We start from the raw sequence: 20051 nt of genomic DNA, 5'->3' as shown, positions 1-20051 counted from the left end.
GACGGGCTTTTCCACACTCCTCACAGTCTATAATGGACGGGCTTTTCTACACTCCCCACAGTCTATAATGGACGGGCTTTTCCACACTCCTCACAGTATATAATGGACAGGCTTTTCTTCACCCCCTCACAGTATATAATTGACAGGCTTTTCTACACCCTTCACAGTCTATAATGGATGGGCTTTTCCACACCCCTCACAGTCTATAATGGACGGGCTTTTCCACACTCCTCACAGTCTATAATGGACGGGCTTTTCTACACTCCTCACAGTATATAATGGACAGGCTTTTCTACACTCCTCACAGTCTATAATGGACGGGCTTTTCCACACTCCTCAGTCTATAATGGACGGGCTTTTCTACACTCCTCACAGTATATAATGGACAGGCTTTTCTACACTCCTCACAGTCTATAATGGACGGGCTTTTCTACACTCCTCACAGTCTATAATGGACGGGCTTTTCCACACCCCTCACAGTATATAATGGACGGGCTTTTCTACACTCCTCACAGTATATAATGGACGGGTTTTTCCACACTCCTCACAGTATATAATGGACGGGCTTTTCCACACTCCTCACAGTCTATAATGGACGGGCTTTTCCACACTCCTCACAGTCTATAATGGACGGGCTTTTCTACACTCTTCACAGTCTATAATGGACGGGCTTTTCTACACTCTTCACAGTATATAATGGACGGGCTTTTCCACACTCCTCACAGTATATAATGGACGGGCTTTTCCACACTCCTCACAGTCTATAATGGACGGGCTTTTCTACACTCCTCACAGTATATAATGGACGGGCTTTTCCACACTCCTCACAGTATATAATGGACGGGCTTTTCCACACTCCTCACAGTATATAATGGACGGGCTTTTCCACACTTCTCACAGTCTATAATGGACGGGCTTTTCAACACTCCTCACGGTACATAATGGACGGGCTTTTCTTCACCCCCTCACAGTCTATAATGGACGGGCTTTTCTACACTCCTCACAGTCTATAATGGACGGGCTTTTCCACACTCCTCACAGTCTATAATGGACGGGCTTTTCCACACTTCTCACAGTATATAATAATGGACGGGCTTTTCCACACTCCTCACAGTATATAATGGACAGGCTTTTCCACACTCCTCACAGTCTATAATGGACGGGCTTTTCCACACTCCTCACAGTCTATAATGGACGGGCTTTTCCACACTTCTCACAGTATATAATAATGGACAGGCTTTTCTACACTTATAAGACGCGCTGCACCTGAGACAAAGGCCACTTTCTCCTTCAGGATGGACAGGACATCAGTAGCTTTTAGACCGTCATTCCGTAAAGAACCTGAAAAAAATAGAAAAAGAAGAAAAACTTCATTATGCAGAACTCGCCCACAGTATAAAGAAATGAGGCTGCGATGTAGATCACACAGACACAGCTTCATCAATAATCAGGAACAAACATTGTCAAGCTGAAACATCGCCAACAAACAACTAAGAATCATCAAGAATCATCACCGGAAACATCAACAGATACTAAACAACAAGTCAAAGATCAGAATGGGTTTAGATTGGACGTCACATGTTCTGACGACGCTGAAGTTGGCTTTTTCTTTTTTTTCGGCTATTTTTTTTTTCTGTTATTTTCCCAGGTTCAAAAACAAAAACAACAATAATAAAATACTCTGCAGCGAGGAGCCCTGATGTGACTTTATCTATAAGCAGCTGCAAAAATTATAAAACTGACACAAAAATGGTCATTAAAGTGGCACTGAAGAGCGTTGTGGAAAGGGTTAAATGACTTTGGGCCACTGACGTGACACTGCAGACACATAGATCAGGAGCCCTACATCAAATCCAGGTCTCTGCAGCCTGGACCAGACGGTTCTGGGCAGCAGAAAATTGGCTATTTGCCCACTTTGATGCCAGTTTTCATGGACGGACCCTGTAATCGGTCGGAGACGGGAGGGCCGACCACTTCACAGGCAATGGCACAGCAACGAACCCCAAGTCTTAGCATTTGTATCTACATTCTAGTAACACTGCAGGCGATAGTATGGCCACCAGGGGCAGACAAGCAAAGTCAGCCACCTCACTTTACAGCCTGCTGTGCTACCATTACATTTGGAGGCAATGGTAAATTCCTTCTCTGTATCAGACGCTGAGCGCCTCTAATATCCCCGCTACCGTCACACCGGCTCAGGCAGGACAAGACCTAAAATAAACCATATAAAATAGAAATGGGGGCAGGTGCCGTTCTCCTGAGAGATCGAGTTTATCTAGGAAGCACGGATCTGGATTCTTCTCTCACCATTTATCATCAGTAATCAGACGGGACTTCGCTCCACAACTGTCCGACTTCACATTATAACACGGTACAGTGTATTCACAACAGACAGGTAAAGCGACAAAAAGTGTGAAATCGCACAAAGAATATCATGTACTACACAATATGGAAGAGCCGGGAATGGAACTGTTCTAGAGGTATCTACAATTAGGGCGGTGCACCCAATCCCGCCGTACGATCTCCCCCACTAATAGGAGCCAAGCGGCAGCATTCATACGGCACGCACGGACAGCAACCCCGGCATCCGGAGACGCACCGCAGAGAGGGCAGAGGACAAATATGGAGAATAGGTGGCAGCAAAAGGGAAACTGTAAAACTAAGTAATGGAAATAATGCTGCCGCCACCGCAGGGACTCGTTACACAACACACCGATGAATATTCATTACAAAAATCAACTCAAGGGGCCAAAACCGTCCAGAAGCTGCGGCCCCTGCTCCACCATCAGCCTCCACCCTCCTCATCCTAGAGCCGTGTCATAGACTACAATCAAAGGCGAAAAATCAAAATCGTCCCCTCCCCCGCTCACCACGATGAGGTCATCACAAGATGTTTCAGCTATTCACATTTTAGTAGTCATTAGTCTGCGAGAAATTGATAATGAACAGCGTCTAAAAAGGACGCCAGAATCTGATACATTGTGTCAGAATGAGCAGAAAACAAACCCTCATCAATAAAATGAGCGAGAACGACCACAGAATGGGCAAATTACAGGCACCAAGGAATCATAGTGCACAGTGAAAGGAGTGAATGCGGAGCTATGATTGGCTGCAAGAACAAAACAGCAATGGTGACATCACCAGAGATCAGCGGTGACATCACTGAGAATGCCTCCTATCCATCACCAGACATCAGCGGTGACATCACTGAGAATGTCTCCTATCCATCACCAGAGATCAGCGGTGACATCACTGAGAATGCCTCCTATCCATCACCAGAGACCAGAGGTGACATCACTGAGAATGTCTCCTATCCATCACCAGAGACCAGAGGTGACATCACTGAGAATGCCTCCTATCCATCACCAGAGATCAGCGGTGACATCACTGAGAATGCCTCCTATCCATCACCAGAGACCAGAGGTGACATCACTGAGAATGTCTCCTATCCATCACCAGAGACCAGAGGTGACATCACTGAGAATGTCTCCTATCCATCACCAGAGATCAGCGGTGACATCACTGAGAATGCCTCCTATCCATCACCAGAGATCAGCGGTGACATCACTGAGAATGCCTCCTATCCATCACCAGAGACCAGGGGTGACATCACTGAGAATGCCTCCTATCCATCACCAGAGACCAGGGGTGACATCACTGAGAATGCCTCCTATCCATCACCAGAGATCAGCGGTGACATCACTGAGAATGTCTCCTATCCATCACCAGAGATCAGCGGTGACATCACTGAGAATGCCTCCTATCCATCACCAGAGATCAGCGGTGACATCACTGAGAATGCCTCCTATCCATCACCAGAGACCAGGGGTGACATCACTGAGAATGTCTCCTATCCATCACCAGAGATCAGCGGTGACATCACTGAGAATGTCTCCTATCCATCACCAGAGATCAGAGGTGACATCACTGAGAATGTCTCCTATCCATCACCAGAGATAGGCGGTGACATCACTGAGAATGCCTCCTATCCATCACCAGAGATCAGCGGTGACATCACTGAGAATGTCTCCTATCCATCACCAGAGATCAGCGGTAAGATCACTGAGAATGTCTCCTATCCATCACCAGAGATCAGAGGTGACATCACTGAGAATGCCTCCTATCCATCACCAGAGATAGGCAGTGACATCACTGAGAATGCCTCCTATCCATCACCAGAGATCAGCGGTGACATCACTGAGAATGCCTCCTATCCATCACCAGAGATCAGAGGTGACATCAGACCGGAGAACCCTCATCACATCGCTCACTCGCGGCCATGACATCACATCGCTCACTCGCGGCCATGACATCACATCGCTCACGCCACAACCCTGACATCAGAGCGCAGAGACGCTGCTCCTGTAGTTGGAATATCTGAAGTTTCTCCTGCTGCTGATGGTATAACTCGGCTCGGTGGGCACGAAGCAATGGATTGCAGGCTCCCCGCGGTTTTTCCGGAGGGAGGGACAGCATTCAGAGCACGAAAATAGGAAATTTTCATTCTGTACATTGGGTTCATATTACACTATCTGGAACATGGAACACAAAATATTCAGCTACAATATATCAGTGAAGACAATCCTCTGTGAGATTATCAGCACAGACTCCAGAACGAGTCATTACCTGCACTGAGACATTGTGGCAATCCATCAGATAATGATGGCATTTGTAGTACCTCCAAGCCTGGCATCACAGACTGCTGGAGGGATGAAGGTGCCCCTCACCACCCACTATCTGGACACGGCGCCCTCTATGGGCCACTGATCCGCCTTCCCTCCGGCGCACACACTAGGCAGCACTCGCGGCTTCTGGGACCAGGAAACCATCGAATCCACACCAGAGCCTCCCAATCACACAACATGAAAGCAGATGGCGGCGTAAATATTTAATGCTCCACTGCGCTTGTTATGTATCACGTCCCCTGTTCAGCGCTGACATGAAATAAAATCACAGGTCTCCGTGTCCCTGTGAAGTGGAAATCATGCGGCCCGTTAACCCTTTCCTCTGCTGGAGATGGTCATTAATAAGTAACATGGGCTATCCTCAGGGTGGAGTCACCGCTAATAACAGACAATTGTCATCTAATCAATGTAGATCTATTGCTGTAGAGCTGGTACGCTCAGCGACGACCTCCGGCAGCCATCTGCCCAACAGGGGGCAGCACAGCGCCCGTGCCGCAGACCACGTGGGGAGGGTGTGTGAAATAGCGCCATCTATTGTGCGAATTAGGGGCAAAAGTGAATATTCTCCCCCTGCTGGTCACAATTAATATACAATTCTGGAAACTAAATCTCAGGGATACAAAATGGCGCCACATATAAGAGTGATCCGCCGGGCACTGCCATTATTCCATAAGTCCTTCATGGGACCAGGTGAATTCATCCCCACGGCCGCTCCAGGCCACAATGAGGCGACAAGGGGCGGATTAAACGCGTAAAACAGCGCGGAGCCCCCAGAAAATCTCATCACATCTGTGCACAAAGGAATCATTACAGAAAAATCTTCATTTGTGAACGGGCGTCTCGAAGGGTTTACATAATTTCCAGGATTAAGATTTCCAGCAGGAAAGTAACATTGCGCAAGTTCACACAGCACGCTGGAAAAAATCCGCCAAACCCAGCAACCGTGTGAGCGGGAGAAGCCGAAAGTGGAACTAGTCCCCATCATCTGGTGCATAAACCGGGTGTCACCCAGTGGGAAGAGGCTCCGCCGTACAGGGGGATGGACAGAAGGCTCCGCCGTACAGAGAGGAAGAAAGCTCCGCCGTACAGCGGGATAGACAGAAGGCTCCGCCGTACAGCGGGATGGACAGAAGGCTCCGCCGTACAGCGGGATGGACAGAAAGCTCCGCCGTACAGCGGGATAGACAGAAAGCTCCGCCGTACAGCGGGATAGACAGAAGGCTCCGCCGTACAGCGGGATAGATAGAAGGCTCCGCCGTACAGCGGGATAGACAGAAGGCTCCGCCGTACAGCGGGATAGACAGAAGGCTCCGCCGTACAGAGAGGAAGAAAGCTACGCCGTACAGCGGGATAGACAGAAGGCTCCGCCGTACAGCGGGATAGACAGAAGGCTCCGCCGTACAGCGGGATAGACAGAAGGCTCCGCCGTACAGCGGGATAGACAGAAGGCTCCGCCGTACAGCGGGATAGACAGAAGGCTCCGCCGTACAGCGGGATAGACAGAAGGCTCCGCCGTACAGCGGGATAGACAGAAGGCTCCGCCGTACAGCGGGATAGACAGAAGGCTCCGCCGTACAGAGAGGAAGAAAGCTCCGCCGTACAGCGGGATAGACAGAAGGCTCCGCCGTACAGCGGGATAGACAGAAGGCTCCGCCGTACAGAGAAGAAAGCTCCGCCGTACAGCGGGATAGACAGAAGGCTCCGCCGTACAGCGGGATAGACAGAAGGCTCCGCCGTACAGAGAGGAAGAAAGCTACGCCGTACAGTGGGATAGACAGAAGGCTCCGCCGTACAGAGAAGAAAGCTCCGCCGTACAGCGGGATAGACAGAAGGCTCCGCCGTACAGCGGGATAGACAGAAGGCTCCACCGTACAGAGAGGAAGAAAGCTACGCCGTACAGCGGGATAGACAGAAGGCTCCGCCGTACAGAGAAGAAAGCTCCGCCGTACAGCGGGATAGACAGAAGGCTCCGCCGTACAGCGGGATAGACAGAAGGCTCCGCCGTACAGAGAGGAAGAAAGCTCCACCGTACAGAGAGGAAGAAAGCTCCGCCGTACAGCGGGATAGACAGAAGGCTCCGCCGTACAGCGGGATAGACAGAAGGCTCCGCCGTACAGAGAGGAAGAAAGCTACGCCGTACAGCGGGATAGACAGAAGGCTCCGCCGTACAGCGGGATAGACAGAAGGCTCCGCTATACAGTGAGGAAGAAGGCTCTGCTGTACAGCTGGACAGAAGGCTCCAACATACAGCGGATTATACAGAAGGCTCCGATGTTTAGCAGTGTGTGTAGCGCAGGGTGACACCGGTGTGTGTGTGGTGCAGGGTGACACGTGTGTGTGTGTGTGTGTGTGTGTGTGTGTGTGTGTGTGTGGCGCAGGGTGACACACGTGTGTGTGTAGGGCAGCGTGACACCGTGGTGTGTGTGTAGGGCAGGATGACACCGTGGTGTGTGTGTGGCGCAGGGTGACACCATGGTGTGTGTTGTCTCTGGCTCTCGTCCTCCTCCATCTTTCCTTTCATTCCCCGTTTTGTTCTGTGTCATTTTCCCATTTCTCCCGGTTTCCACGGCAACCCCTGGGAGCGGTACACGGCACACGGGGCTGTTTTCATGTTCGGCGCTGATAAATGATGAAGGGGCTCCCCTTATTTGTGGTCTCCTGTAACCCTCGCCTGCCCGGCCTGTCCCAACAGTGGAGTCTGCGCGGCATCCACGGTCAATCATCCTCCTCCACATCCCGAGGAACGGACAACACACGGACAGCAGCACCGGGCCGGGCACACGAGGGTCATTCACATGGACGCAGTCGATGCGGGACAATAAATAAATGGCAGCGAATGCCAGATTCCTCCATGACTCGAGCATTCAAGTGTATGAGTGCGCAAAAAAGGAAAAAGTGGATCAACTGTGAAACATCTACTGGATCTATAAAAGCGGATCCTGTACAGAGGACGAGGCGACAACCCACCGTCTGATCCGGGGAAAAACTGTGCATACGACTGTGAACTTATCCCCAGACATGAAACATGCCATCGACACCGCACAGTACACACAGGGTTAATGAGCAGGTACCGCACAAAACACACAGGGTTAATGAGCAGGTACCATATTCCTTATACAGGGTTAATGGGCAGACCCTTCCCCAGCATACGCAGGGTTAACAAGCAGGGCCCCACACACACACACACACACACACACACACACACACAGCACACAGGGTTAACGAGCAGGCCCTCCCCAGCACACGCAGGGTTAACGAGCAGGCCCTCCCCAGCACACGCAGGGTTAATGAGCAGACCCCCTGCACTCACCTTTCCCCTGACTCCACATCCCCATCATCTCCTCCAGCAGCAGAGCAGTGCAGAGCGCAGCTGCAGAGCTCCGGATGTGTGTGATGCAGAACAGACTGCCTCTTCTGAGCGGGGCCCACACACAGACCCCCAGCCAGGTGCACTCATAACGGGAACATCCCCTCCAGCAGCGGTGGAGGAGACCCCGAATATTACACAAATTATCACAGAGCTCAGCGACTACCATGGAGCGGCCGGGATGTCTCCTGCACGTCCGATATCGAACACTGATCACTTTACTGTACAACTGCAAGAATATCCGGATCGCATCGCACACACCGTATCACACACCGTATCACAAAGCACACATGTCCCCGTATCGCACCTCACACCCCGGATCGCACAGCACACATGTCCCCGTATCGCACACCCCGTATCGCACAGCGCACGTCCCCGTATCGCACCTCACACCCCGGATCGCACAGCACACGTGTCCCCGTATCGCACCTCACATGTCCCCGTATCGCACCTCACACCCCGTATCGCACAGAACACATGTCCCCGTATCGCACCTCACACCCCGTATCGCACAGAACACATGTCCCCGTATCGCACCTCACACCCAGTATCGCACAGCACACATGTCCCCATATCGCACCGCACACCCCGTATCGCACAGTGCACGTGTCCCCGTATCGCACAACGCACATGTCCCCGTATCGCACCGCACACCCCGTATCGCAGTGCATGTGTCCCCGTATCGCACCTCACACCCCGTATCGCACAGCACACGTGTCCCCGTATCGCACAGCACACATGTCCCCGTATCGCACAGCGCACATGTCCCCGTATCGCACCGCACACCCCGTATCGCAGTGCACGTGTCCCCGTATCGCACCTCACACCCCGTATCGCACCGCACACCCCGTATCGCACAGCACACATGTCCCCGTATCGCACCTCATACCCCGTATCGCACAGCGCACGTGTCCCCGTATCGCACCTCACACCCCGTATCGCAGTGCACGTGTCCCCGTATCGCACCTCACACCCCGTATCGCACAGCGCACGTGTCCCCGTATCGCACCTCACACCCCGTATCGCAGTGCACGTGTCCCCGTATCGCACCTCACACCCCGTATCGCACAGCACACGTGTCCCCGTATCGCACCTCATACCCCGTATCGCACCTCACACCCCGTATCGCACAGCACACATGTCCCCGTATCGCACCTCATACCCCGTATCGCACCTCACACCCCGTATCGCACAGCGCACGTGTCCCCGTATCGCACCTCACACCCCGTATCGCAGTGCACGTGTCCCCGTATCGCACCTCACACCCCGTATCGCACAGCGCACGTGTCCCAGTATTAATTTTTGATAAATTTGAATACAAACTTTCCTCCCAGGCAGCATTTTGGTTACTTTGTATTCTCCTCTTTCCCAACTCTGACACAATCACTGGTTATATTTAATTAAGGTTAATGACTGTAATACGTAACATTGTATCTGCTGGTGAAAACAGCACTTTTTCTATAATGGGGTTAATTGGAGGGGACGACAGAACAGAGCTAATCCCACCACTAACTCGCCCCTTGCCTGCCTGTATGTGAACAAGGAGCGAAAGCTGAAAACGAGACATGAAGAGAAAAGGAATCCGGGCTGCGGGGTCAGATATGTTCTGTACAGAAATCATCATTATTGGATATGGAATCGGTTCCAGGGAAACTTCTGTCTTTGGTTTTATTCTAAGGAAGTTCATTAACAAGAACGCAAGTGGGGGAGGGGCACCCGCTTTATAACCGCCATTATGAAGAATCTATTACCCAGAATTACATCCTGTATTATACCCCAGAGCTGCACTCACTATTCTGCTCGTGCAGTCACTGTGTACATACATTACATTACTGATCCTGAGTTACATCCTGTATTATACTCCAGAGCTGCACTCACTATTCTGCTGGTGCAGTCACTGTGTACATACATTACTGATCCTGAGTTACATCCTGCATTATCCTCCAGAGCTGCTCTCACTATTCTGCTGGTGCAGTCACTGTGTACATACATTACATTACTGATCCTGAGTTACATCCTCTGTTATACTCCAGAGCTGCACTCACTATTCTGCTGGTGCAGTCACTGTGTACATACATTACATTACTGATCCTGAGTTACATCCTGTATTATACTCCAGAGCTGCACTCACTATTCTGCTGGTGCAGTCACTGTGTACATACATTACTGATCCTGAGTTACATCCTGCATTATCCTCCAGAGCTGCTCTCACTATTCTGCTGGTGCAGTCACTGTGTACATACATTACATTACTGATCCTGAGTTACATCCTCTGTTATACTCCAGAGCTGCACTCACTATTCTGCTGGTGCAGTCACTGTGTACATACATTACATTACTGATCCTGAGTTACATCCTGTATTATACTCCAGAGCTGCACTCACTATTCTGCTGGTGCAGTCACTGTGTACATACATTACATTACTGATCCTGAGTTACATCCTCTATTATACCCCAGAGCTGCTCTCACTATTCTGCTGGTGCAGTCACTGTGTACATACATTACATTACTGATCCTGAGTTACATCCTGTATTATACCCCAGAGCTGCTCTCACTATTCTGCTGGTGCAGTCACTGTGTACATACATTACTGATCCTGAGTTACATCCTGCATTATCCTCCAGAGCTGCACTCGCTGCTCTCCCTCTTATGTAATACTAGTGAGGTTGGCAGCATCTCCGCCTGTGTATTTGTATGGAGGACTGGCTACAGACAGGGCGGCGGGTGATAAATCTTCCTGGGAACGTGTGGCGCACGGTGTTGTCAGGGTCAGGACTCCTCACATGTCAGCACATCCCTGCGCTCGCCGGGTCTCACACTCCTCATGTTCAGTCAGTGACTATCTGTCAGGCCGTGACATCAGCTCTCAGAGGGTCCAGAAGCTAAAACAATGGAGGAAATAAAAATAAACTCAAAGATTCAAGGAGAAAACTGAAGATGGAAATGGTAAAAATTGCTGCAAAGGAGATAGACAATGCAACAAACAAAAGTGGAGGTCCCTGCATGGGGGAGAACTCGCTGTCAGTGGATGTGATGTCACCCTGGCACAGGCATCGTTTGTGGTATGCAGCCCCCCCGCAGATGTGACCAACTCACAATTCATAAGGCTTATATGGTGCACATCACACGGGATGGCAATAAAGCCAGAGGAGAGAATGGCGCGGTGGACGAGGCCGGGGGCGTTCTCTGGGCACAGGCCGCAGTCTGGGGCATCTCCGGTGTTATCTTCCTGGCAGACAGATCTGAGCGGCACAGCTGGGCCCTGACAGCCGCTTATCACACACAAATACTGCCCATTCCAGGCGCCAAAAAACGACAATCTCGCTGGAACGCGACCACAACTGGAGAGCCAAAATTGTCACCAAGTGATGGCACCTCATTACTGGGAGGACGTGTAGGTCATGCCCGAAATAAAGGCTGTAGATCCGCCTCATAGCTCGCATTTATGTAACATTCAGAGTGTGTGGAAAGGTGGGTGACAACACGTACAGGCCCTGGGATGGGGCGATTAGGGGGTTCAGAAAAACGAAGACCACTAATGGTTACAGAACAATGTTGTGAATAAGGGATGAGTCCAAACAGAGTCCGGCGCCACGGGCCAAGGAAATTAGGGATACTATATGAATGTAAATTGTACATAGTCATGCCTTGTATATCGCGGCGCACTGTATGCAGTCGTGCACTGTACATTGCTCTGTATTGTACGTCCCAGTTGCAGTTTCCCCCGCACTCGGATCATGTTGTGCAGCTGCCATCCAGTAACAAAGCTCCGGAGCTGATTGATTCACTGTATTAATAGAATTGTGAGCAGCGGCGTCTCCGGGGACGCGGGCGCACATTGTTCCCTGCCCCCACCAGCTTCAGTAGAACGCAGTACGTAACCCAAAATGTGAACAGGTGTGATAAGGAGAGTAACTACCACCAATATCAGTACTACCACCATCTCTATCACAGCCGCCACCCATCAAAGACACCTGCCACCACCACCTCCATCACAGTCACTACTACCACCTTCTCCATCAGCCACCTCCTCCATCACAGCCACCACTGCCATCTCCTCCATCATCATCACAGCCGCCACTGCCATCACTATCACCATCATCACAGCCGCCACTGCCATCACTATCACCATCATCACAGCCGCCACTGCCATCTCCTCCATCAGACACTACGGCCGCCTCCTTCATTACAGCCGCTACACATCACAGACACCTGCTCTATAACAGCTGCCAGTATTACCTCCTCCATCACAGCCACCACTACCATCATCTCCATCACAGCCATATACTCTCTCACTATCAGTACCATCCCAGCCGCCACTGCCACCTTCTCCATCCCAGCCGCCACTGCCACCTCCTCCATCCCAGCCGCCACTGCCACCTCCTCCATCCCAGCCGCCACTGCCACCTCCTCCATCCCAGCCGCCACTGCCACCTCCTCCATCCCAGCCGCCACTGCCACCTCCTCCATCACAGCCACCACTGCCACCTCCTCCATCACAGCCTCCACTATCACAGCCGCCACTGCCACCTCCTCCATCACAGCCGCCACTGCCACCTCCTCCATCACAGCCACCACTACCATCACAGCCGCCACTGCCATCTCCTCCATCACAGCCGCCACTGCCTCCTCCTCCATCCCAGCCACCTCCTCCATCCCAGCCGCCACTGCCTCCTCCTCCATCCCAGCCACCTCCTCCATCACAGCCACCACTGCCACCTCCTCCATCACAGCCACCACTATCACAGCCGCCACTGCCACCTCCTCCATCACAGCCGCCACTGCCACCTCCTCCATCACAGCCACCACTACCATCACAGCCGCCACTGCCACCTCCTCCATCACAGCCGCCACTGCCTCCTCCTCCATCCCAGCCACCTCCTCCATCCCAGCCGCCACTGCCACCTCCTCCATCCCAGCCACCACTGCCACCTCCTCCATCCCAGCCGCCACTGCCACCTCCTCCATCACAGCCTCCACTATCACAGCCGCCACTGCCAACTCCTCCATCACAGTCGCCACTGCCACCTCCTCCATCCCAGCCGCCATTGCCACCTCCTCCATCACAGCCGCCACTGCCACCTCCTCCATCACAGCCACCACTACCATCACAGCCGCCACTGCCACCTCCTCCATCACAGCCGCCACTGCCACCTCCTCCATCACAGCCGCCACTGCCACCTCCTCCATCACAGCCGCCACTGCCACCTCCTCCATCACAGCCGCCACTGCCACCTCCTCCATCCCAGACGCCACTGCCATCTCCTCCATCACAGCCTCCACTATCACAGCCGCCACTGCCAACTCCTCCATCACAGTCGCCACTGCCACCTCCTCCATCCCAGCCGCCATTGCCACCTCCTCCATCACAGCCGCCACTGCCACCTCCTCCATCACAGCCACCACTACCATCACAGCCGCCACTGCCACCTCCTCCATCACAGCCGCCACTGCCACCTCCTCCATCACAGCCGCCACTGCCACCTCCTCCATCACAGCCGCCACTGCCACCTCCTCCATCACAGCCGCCACTGCCACCTCCTCCATCCCAGACGCCACTGCCATCTCCTCCATCACAGCCTCCACTATCACAGCCGCCACTGCCAACTCCTCCATCACAGTCGCCACTGCCACCTCCTCCATCCCAGCCGCCATTGCCACCTCCTCCATCACAGCCGCCACTGCCACCTCCTCCATCACAGCCGCCACTGCCACCTCCTCCATCACAGCCACCACTACCATCACAGCCGCCACTGCCAACTCCTCCATCCCAGCCGCCATTGCCATCTCCTCCATCACAGCCACCACTACCATCACAGCCGCCACTGCCACCTCCTCCATCACAGCCGCCACTGCCACCTCCTCCATCACAGCCACCACTACCATCACAGCCGCCACTGCCACCTCCTCCATCACAGCCGCCACTGCCACCTCCTCCATCACAGCCACCACTACCATCACAGCCGCCACTGCCTCCTCCTCCATCCCAGCCACCTCCTCCATCCCAACCGCCACTGCCACCTCCTCCATCCCAGCCACCACTGCCACCTCCTCCATCCCAGCCGCCACCTCCTCCATCACAGCCTCCACTATCACAGCCGCCACTGCCAACTCCTCCATCACAGTCGCCACTGCCACCTCCTCCATCCCAGCCGCCATTGCCACCTCCTCCATCACAGCCGCCACTGCCACCTCCTCCATCACAGCCACCACTACCATCACAGCCGCCACTGCCACCTCCATCACAGCCGCCACTGCCACCTCCTCCATCACAGCCGCCACTGCCACCTCCTCCATCACAGCCGCCACTGCCACCTCCTCCATCACAGCCGCCACTGCCACCTCCTCCATCCCAGACGCCACTGCCATCTCCTCCATCACAGCCTCCACTATCACAGCCGCCACTGCCAACTCCTCCATCACAGTCGCCACTGCCACCTCCTCCATCCCAGCCGCCATTGCCACCTCCTCCATCCCAGCCGCCATTGCCACCTCCTCCATCACAGCCGCCACTGCCACCTCCTCCATCACAGCCACCACTACCATCACAGCCGCCACTGCCAACTCCTCCATCCCAGCCGCCATTGCCACCTCCTCCATCACAGCCGCCACTGCCATCTCCTCCATCACAGCCTCCACTATCACAGCCGCCACTGCCAACTCCTCCATCCCAGCCGCCATTGCCATCTCCTCCATCACAGCCGCCACTGCCATCTTCTTCATTCCCAGCTCCTGTCACCTACATATTTCGGACCTGCTCCTCCTCTCCCGTCTTGCCGGGGAGGTGTCCTGTCAGTCCTCGTCTTCTCGTTACGCAGTGACCCCTTTATATAATTACTGCGATTCTCACAGGAGCTGATTCGGGAGATAAGGTGAAGGCACCTGCTCCTCTGCGCTCTCCATTATCCTGTACCTGACGCTCCACCACAGAAGACTGAAGGAGGAAACAGATCTGAGAAACAATCTGCACAAAACTGGCACGAGCCAGTCTACACTGGCCCCAGCAACCAATCACAGCGCAGATTTTATTTTACCACAGCTGTTAACAGGATAAAAGCTGTATTCTGACTCGATGCTATGGGTATCTAGGCAAGAATTACATGAGGCATTGATAACTAATCACAGCGCAGGTTTCATTCTTTTGGCAGCTCTGGTAAAATGTAAGCTGCCCTGTGATTGGTTCTTATTAACAGACATTTTTCTTTTGTCAGTTTTGAAACTAGGCCCAATGTGTCGTATGTGATCAGGGGCCGGAGGGGAGGAGAGCCCCCCAGTGTCACACGCGGCCCCTCACAGGTTGTACTTCTTGCTCATCAGCATCTGTCATTCATTGCAGCAATGTCTAATAATTCTCAGGGACAGGACAACGCCCTCCGCTCGCCCCCGGAGATGCGAGAGTTAATGATCCCCTCATGATCATCCTTATACCGACACACTGTGCCGAAACCTCAGCTGGGGGAGCACAACCAGTCAGGGTGACCCTCTCTGCCTGTGGCACATATTCTGCAACTAATTATGTATTCCATTCACTGACAGCAAGCAGAGATCCTGAAAATGGCAAGAGGCTCGGAAACACCAAGTCCATTAGACGGTAAAATAAAGGAATCCTGTGCGGAGTCTCCGAGGTGCGATCTCTCCGATCTCCGGCCGCCATTACGGCCCTGGTCACCACCACAGCGAGATTAGGGCTTGTGAGGAGTGAAGGGTTAATGGGGCAGGTCGTGCGAGGACAGCGAGCGTCCATCACGGAGGCGACGTGAGCGGTGACAGGACAAGTCCTCATTGTGCCGCTCCTGACTGGTGGCCAGTTCCCACAAATCGACGACTTCTGGCTCCATCAGACAAAGGCGCCAACAGCCGGCGACATGTCCCCGCGTCCCGGAGGCGCCTCCTGTGTGCAGACTTAGTATTCTGCTCACACGGCTCCGGGCCTCTCACAGCGGTGACTGGGAGACGGGCCCTAATGGCCGCCACCGGGGCTCAGCCCCATCGGGGGTCAGTCCTTGTATCGTACCCATCAATAATAACGGGAGTAAGTGCTCAGTCATGTCCCAGCATCGGTACGGACCGCCATGTCCCAGCAACATGTACAGCATCGGTACTGACCGCCATGACCCAGCACCAGGTACAGCATCGGTACTGACCGCCATGACCCAGCACCAGGTACAGCATCGGTACTGACCACCATGTCCCAGCACCCGGTACAGCATCGGTACTGACCGCCATGTCCCAGCAACATATACAGCATCGGTACTGACCGCCATGTCCCAGCACCCGGTACAGCATCGGTACTGACCGCCATGTCCCAGCACCAGGTACAGCATCGGTACTGACCGCCATGTCCCAGCACCAGGTACAGCATCGGTACTGACCACCATGTCCCAGCCCCGGGTACAGCATCGGTACTGACCACCATGTCCCAGCACCCGGTACAGCATCGGTACTGACCACCATGTCCCAGCAACATGTACAGCATCGGTACTGACCGCCATGTCCCAGCAACATGTACAGCATCGGTACTGACCGCCGTGACCCAGCACCAGGTACAGCATCGGTACTGACCACCATGTCCCAGCCCCTGGTACACCACCAGTTCTGACCACCATGTCCCAGCCCCTGGTACACCACCAGTTCTGACCACCATGTCCCAGCCCCTGGTACACCACCAGTACTGACCACCATGTCCCAGCCCCTGGTACACCACCAGTACTGACCGCCATGTCCCAGCACCAGGTACAGCATCGGTACTGACCGCCATGACCCAGCCCCGGTACAGTGCTAGTACTGACCGTCATGTCCCAGCAACCAATACAGCGCCAGTACTAACCGCCATGACCCAGCACCAGGTACAGCATTGGTACTGACTGCCATGTCCCAGCACCAGGTACAGCATCGGTACTGACCGCCATGTCCCAGCAACATGTACAGCATCGGTACTGACCGCCATGACCCAGCACCAGGTACAGCATTGGTACTGACCACCATGTCCCAGTCCCTGGTACACCATTGGTACTGACCACCATGTCCCAGCCCCTGGTACACCACCGGTACTGACCACCATGTCCCAGCCCCTGGTACACCACCAGTACTGACCACCATGTCCCAGCCCCTGGTACACCACCAGTACTGACCACCATGTCCCAGCCCCTGGTACACCACCAGTACTGACCACCATGTCCCAGCCCCTGGTACACCACCAGTACTGACCACCATGTCCCAGCCCCTGGTACACCACCAGTACTGACCACCATGTCCCAGCCCCTGGTACACCACCAGTACTGACCACCATGTCCCAGCCCCTGGTACACCACCAGTACTGACCACCATGTCCCAGCCCCTGGTACACCACCAGTACTGACCACCATGTCCCAGCCCCTGGTACACCACCAGTACTGACCACCATGTCCCAGCCCCTGGTACACCACCAGTACTGACCACCATGTCCCAGCCCCTGGTACACCACCAGTACTAACCGCAATGTCACAGCACTCTATACAGCGCTAATACTGAAAGCCATGTCTTGAGCACCACAAAAGCCCTGTAATAATCTATAGGGGAGAGATGTATATCATATTCTATAGTGGAAGTGACATGTATATAATGTTCTATAGGGGCGTTTCATATATAATCCATCGGGAAGCAACGTATATATTATTCTATAGGGGAGCGTCATAATATGCTATAGGGGATCTATTTATATACTCACAGGTGAGTGACGTAAATAATGTTCTATAGGTGGCACGCCATATGTAATATTCTATAGGGGAGTGTTGTAACTACACCATGTTCCAAATTATTATGCAAATTATATTTCTCAGATTTTCCTAAATGGTCGGTGCAAATGACAGTCAGTCTAATAAAAGTCATCACCCGTTAGATTATACATCAAATTTTATTGAATAAACCTCCCAATGATAACAGTATAATCTCCACAATGAATAAAACCCCACAATGCACTGTTCCAAATTATTAGGCACAGTAGAATTTCTAACCATTTGATATAAAGAATTTGCAGCATTAGGAGGTCACATTCACTTACCAGAAAAGCTATTTACCTCCAGAACCTCCTAACAGGCCAAGTTACATGTAACATAGGAGCCTTCTTTGTTGTCACCTTCACAATTCTGCATCCATTGAACTTGTGAGTTTTTGGAGAGTTTCTGCTTGTATTTCTTCCCTCCCAGAGCTGCTGTTTTGATGTGAACAGCCTCCCACCCTCATAGATCTTTTGCTTGATGATTCTCCAAAGGTTCTCTATAGGGTTGAGGTCAGGGGAAGATGGTGGCCACACCATGAGGATATCTCCTTTTATGCCCATAGCAGCCAATGACTCAGAGGTATTCTTTGCAGCATGAGATGGGGCATTGTCAGCATGAAGATGATTTTGCTCCTGAAGGCACGTTTCTGCTTTTTAGACCATGGAAGAAAGTTGTCAGAAACTCTATATACTTTGCAGAGGTCATTTTCATACCTTCAGGAACCTTAAAGGGCCCTACCAGCTGTTTTGGTCTCCTCTGACCACATGACCTTTTACCATGCCTCCTCTGGATCCTCCAGATGGTCAGTGGTGAATTTCAGACGGGCCTGGACATGTGCTGGTGTGAGCAGGGGGACCTTGTCGGCCCTGCAGGATGTAATCCATGACGGTGTAGTGTGTTACTAATGGTAAACTTTGAGACTGGTCCCAGCTCTCTACAGGTCATTGACCAGGTCCGGTGTAGTTCTGGGCCGATTCCTGTCCTTTCTCGAATCATCCTTACCCCATGAGATGAGATCTTGCATGGTTGTATGGAGTCCCAGACTGAGGAAGATTGACAGTCATCTTGTGTTTCTTCCATTTCCTAATAATTGAGCCAAGAGTTGTTGTATTCTCACCAAGCTGCTTGCCTACTGTCCTCTAGCCCATCCCAGCCTTGTGCAGGTCTACAATTGTGTCCCTGGTGTCCTTAGACAGCTATTTGGTCTTAGCCATGGTGGAGAGGTTGGAGTGTGATTGTGTGTGGACAGGTGTCTTTTATACAGGTAACTAGATGGTGGCCCGATTCTAACGCATCGGGTATTCTAGAATATGCATGTCCACATAGTATATTGCCCAGCGACCTAGTATATTGCCCAGCGACCTAGTATATTGCCCAGCGACGTAGTATATTGCCCAGCGACGTAGTATATTGCCCAGCGACGTAGTATATTGCCCAGCGACGTAGTATATTGCCCAGCGACGTAGTATATTGCCCAGCGATGTAGTATACAGCACAGAGCCATGTAGTATATTGCCCAGCCACGTAGTATATTGCCCAGCCACGTAGTATATTGCCCAGCCACGTAGTATATTGCCCAGCCACGTAGTATATTGCCCAGCCACGTAGTATATTGCCCAGCCACGTAGTATATTGCCCAGCCACGTAGTATATTGCCCAGCCACGTACTATATTGCCCAGCCACGTACTATATTGCCCAGCCACGTAGTATATTGCCCAGCGACGTAGTATATTGCCCAGCGACGTAGTATATTGCCCAGCGACGTAGTATATTGCCCAGCGACGTAGTATATTGCCCAGCGACGTAGTATATTGCCCAGCGACGTAGTATATTGCCCAGCGACGTAGTATATTGCCCAGCGACGTAGTATACTGCCCAGCGACGTAGTATACAGCACAGAGCCACGTAGTATACACACTTAAAATAAAATAAACATATACTCACCTTTCGAAGGCCCTTTGAAGTCCTGGCCCTGTGTGCCGTGCACGCGGCAGCTTCCGGTCCCAGGGTTGGTATGAGCGCAGGACCTGTGATGACGTTGCGGTCACATGACCGTGACGTCATGGCAGGTCCTTCTCGCATACCATCCTTGCCACCGGAACCTGCCGCTTGCATTGAGCGGTCACCAGAGCGTCGCGAGGAGCGGGAAAGGCAGCGGAAGGCGAGTATATGATTTTTTTTTTTTTTTAACATTAGATCTTTTTACTATTGACGCTGCATAGGCAGCGTCAATAGTAAA

At 52.6% G+C, this 20051-nt stretch overlaps 1 protein-coding gene across 5 annotated transcripts in view; it reads right to left on the bottom strand.

Moving 5' to 3' along the window:
* The window catches only part of KALRN (kalirin RhoGEF kinase), a 396845-nt gene that overhangs the window by 346564 nt on the left and 30230 nt on the right, over nt 1-20051 (bottom strand). For all 5 annotated transcript variants that reach the window (XM_077273324.1, XM_077273330.1, XM_077273322.1 and 2 more), the window contains exon 2: nt 1267-1341. In XM_077273324.1, the coding sequence (XP_077129439.1) occupies nt 1267-1341 (75 nt within the window). The remainder of the gene's footprint in view (nt 1-1266; nt 1342-20051) is intronic.

Source organism: Ranitomeya variabilis, chromosome 7 (genome assembly GCF_051348905.1).
Source record: "Ranitomeya variabilis isolate aRanVar5 chromosome 7, aRanVar5.hap1, whole genome shotgun sequence".
Taxonomy (NCBI): Eukaryota; Metazoa; Chordata; class Amphibia; order Anura; family Dendrobatidae; genus Ranitomeya; species Ranitomeya variabilis.
This window is presented reverse-complemented; position numbering and strand designations above follow the sequence as displayed.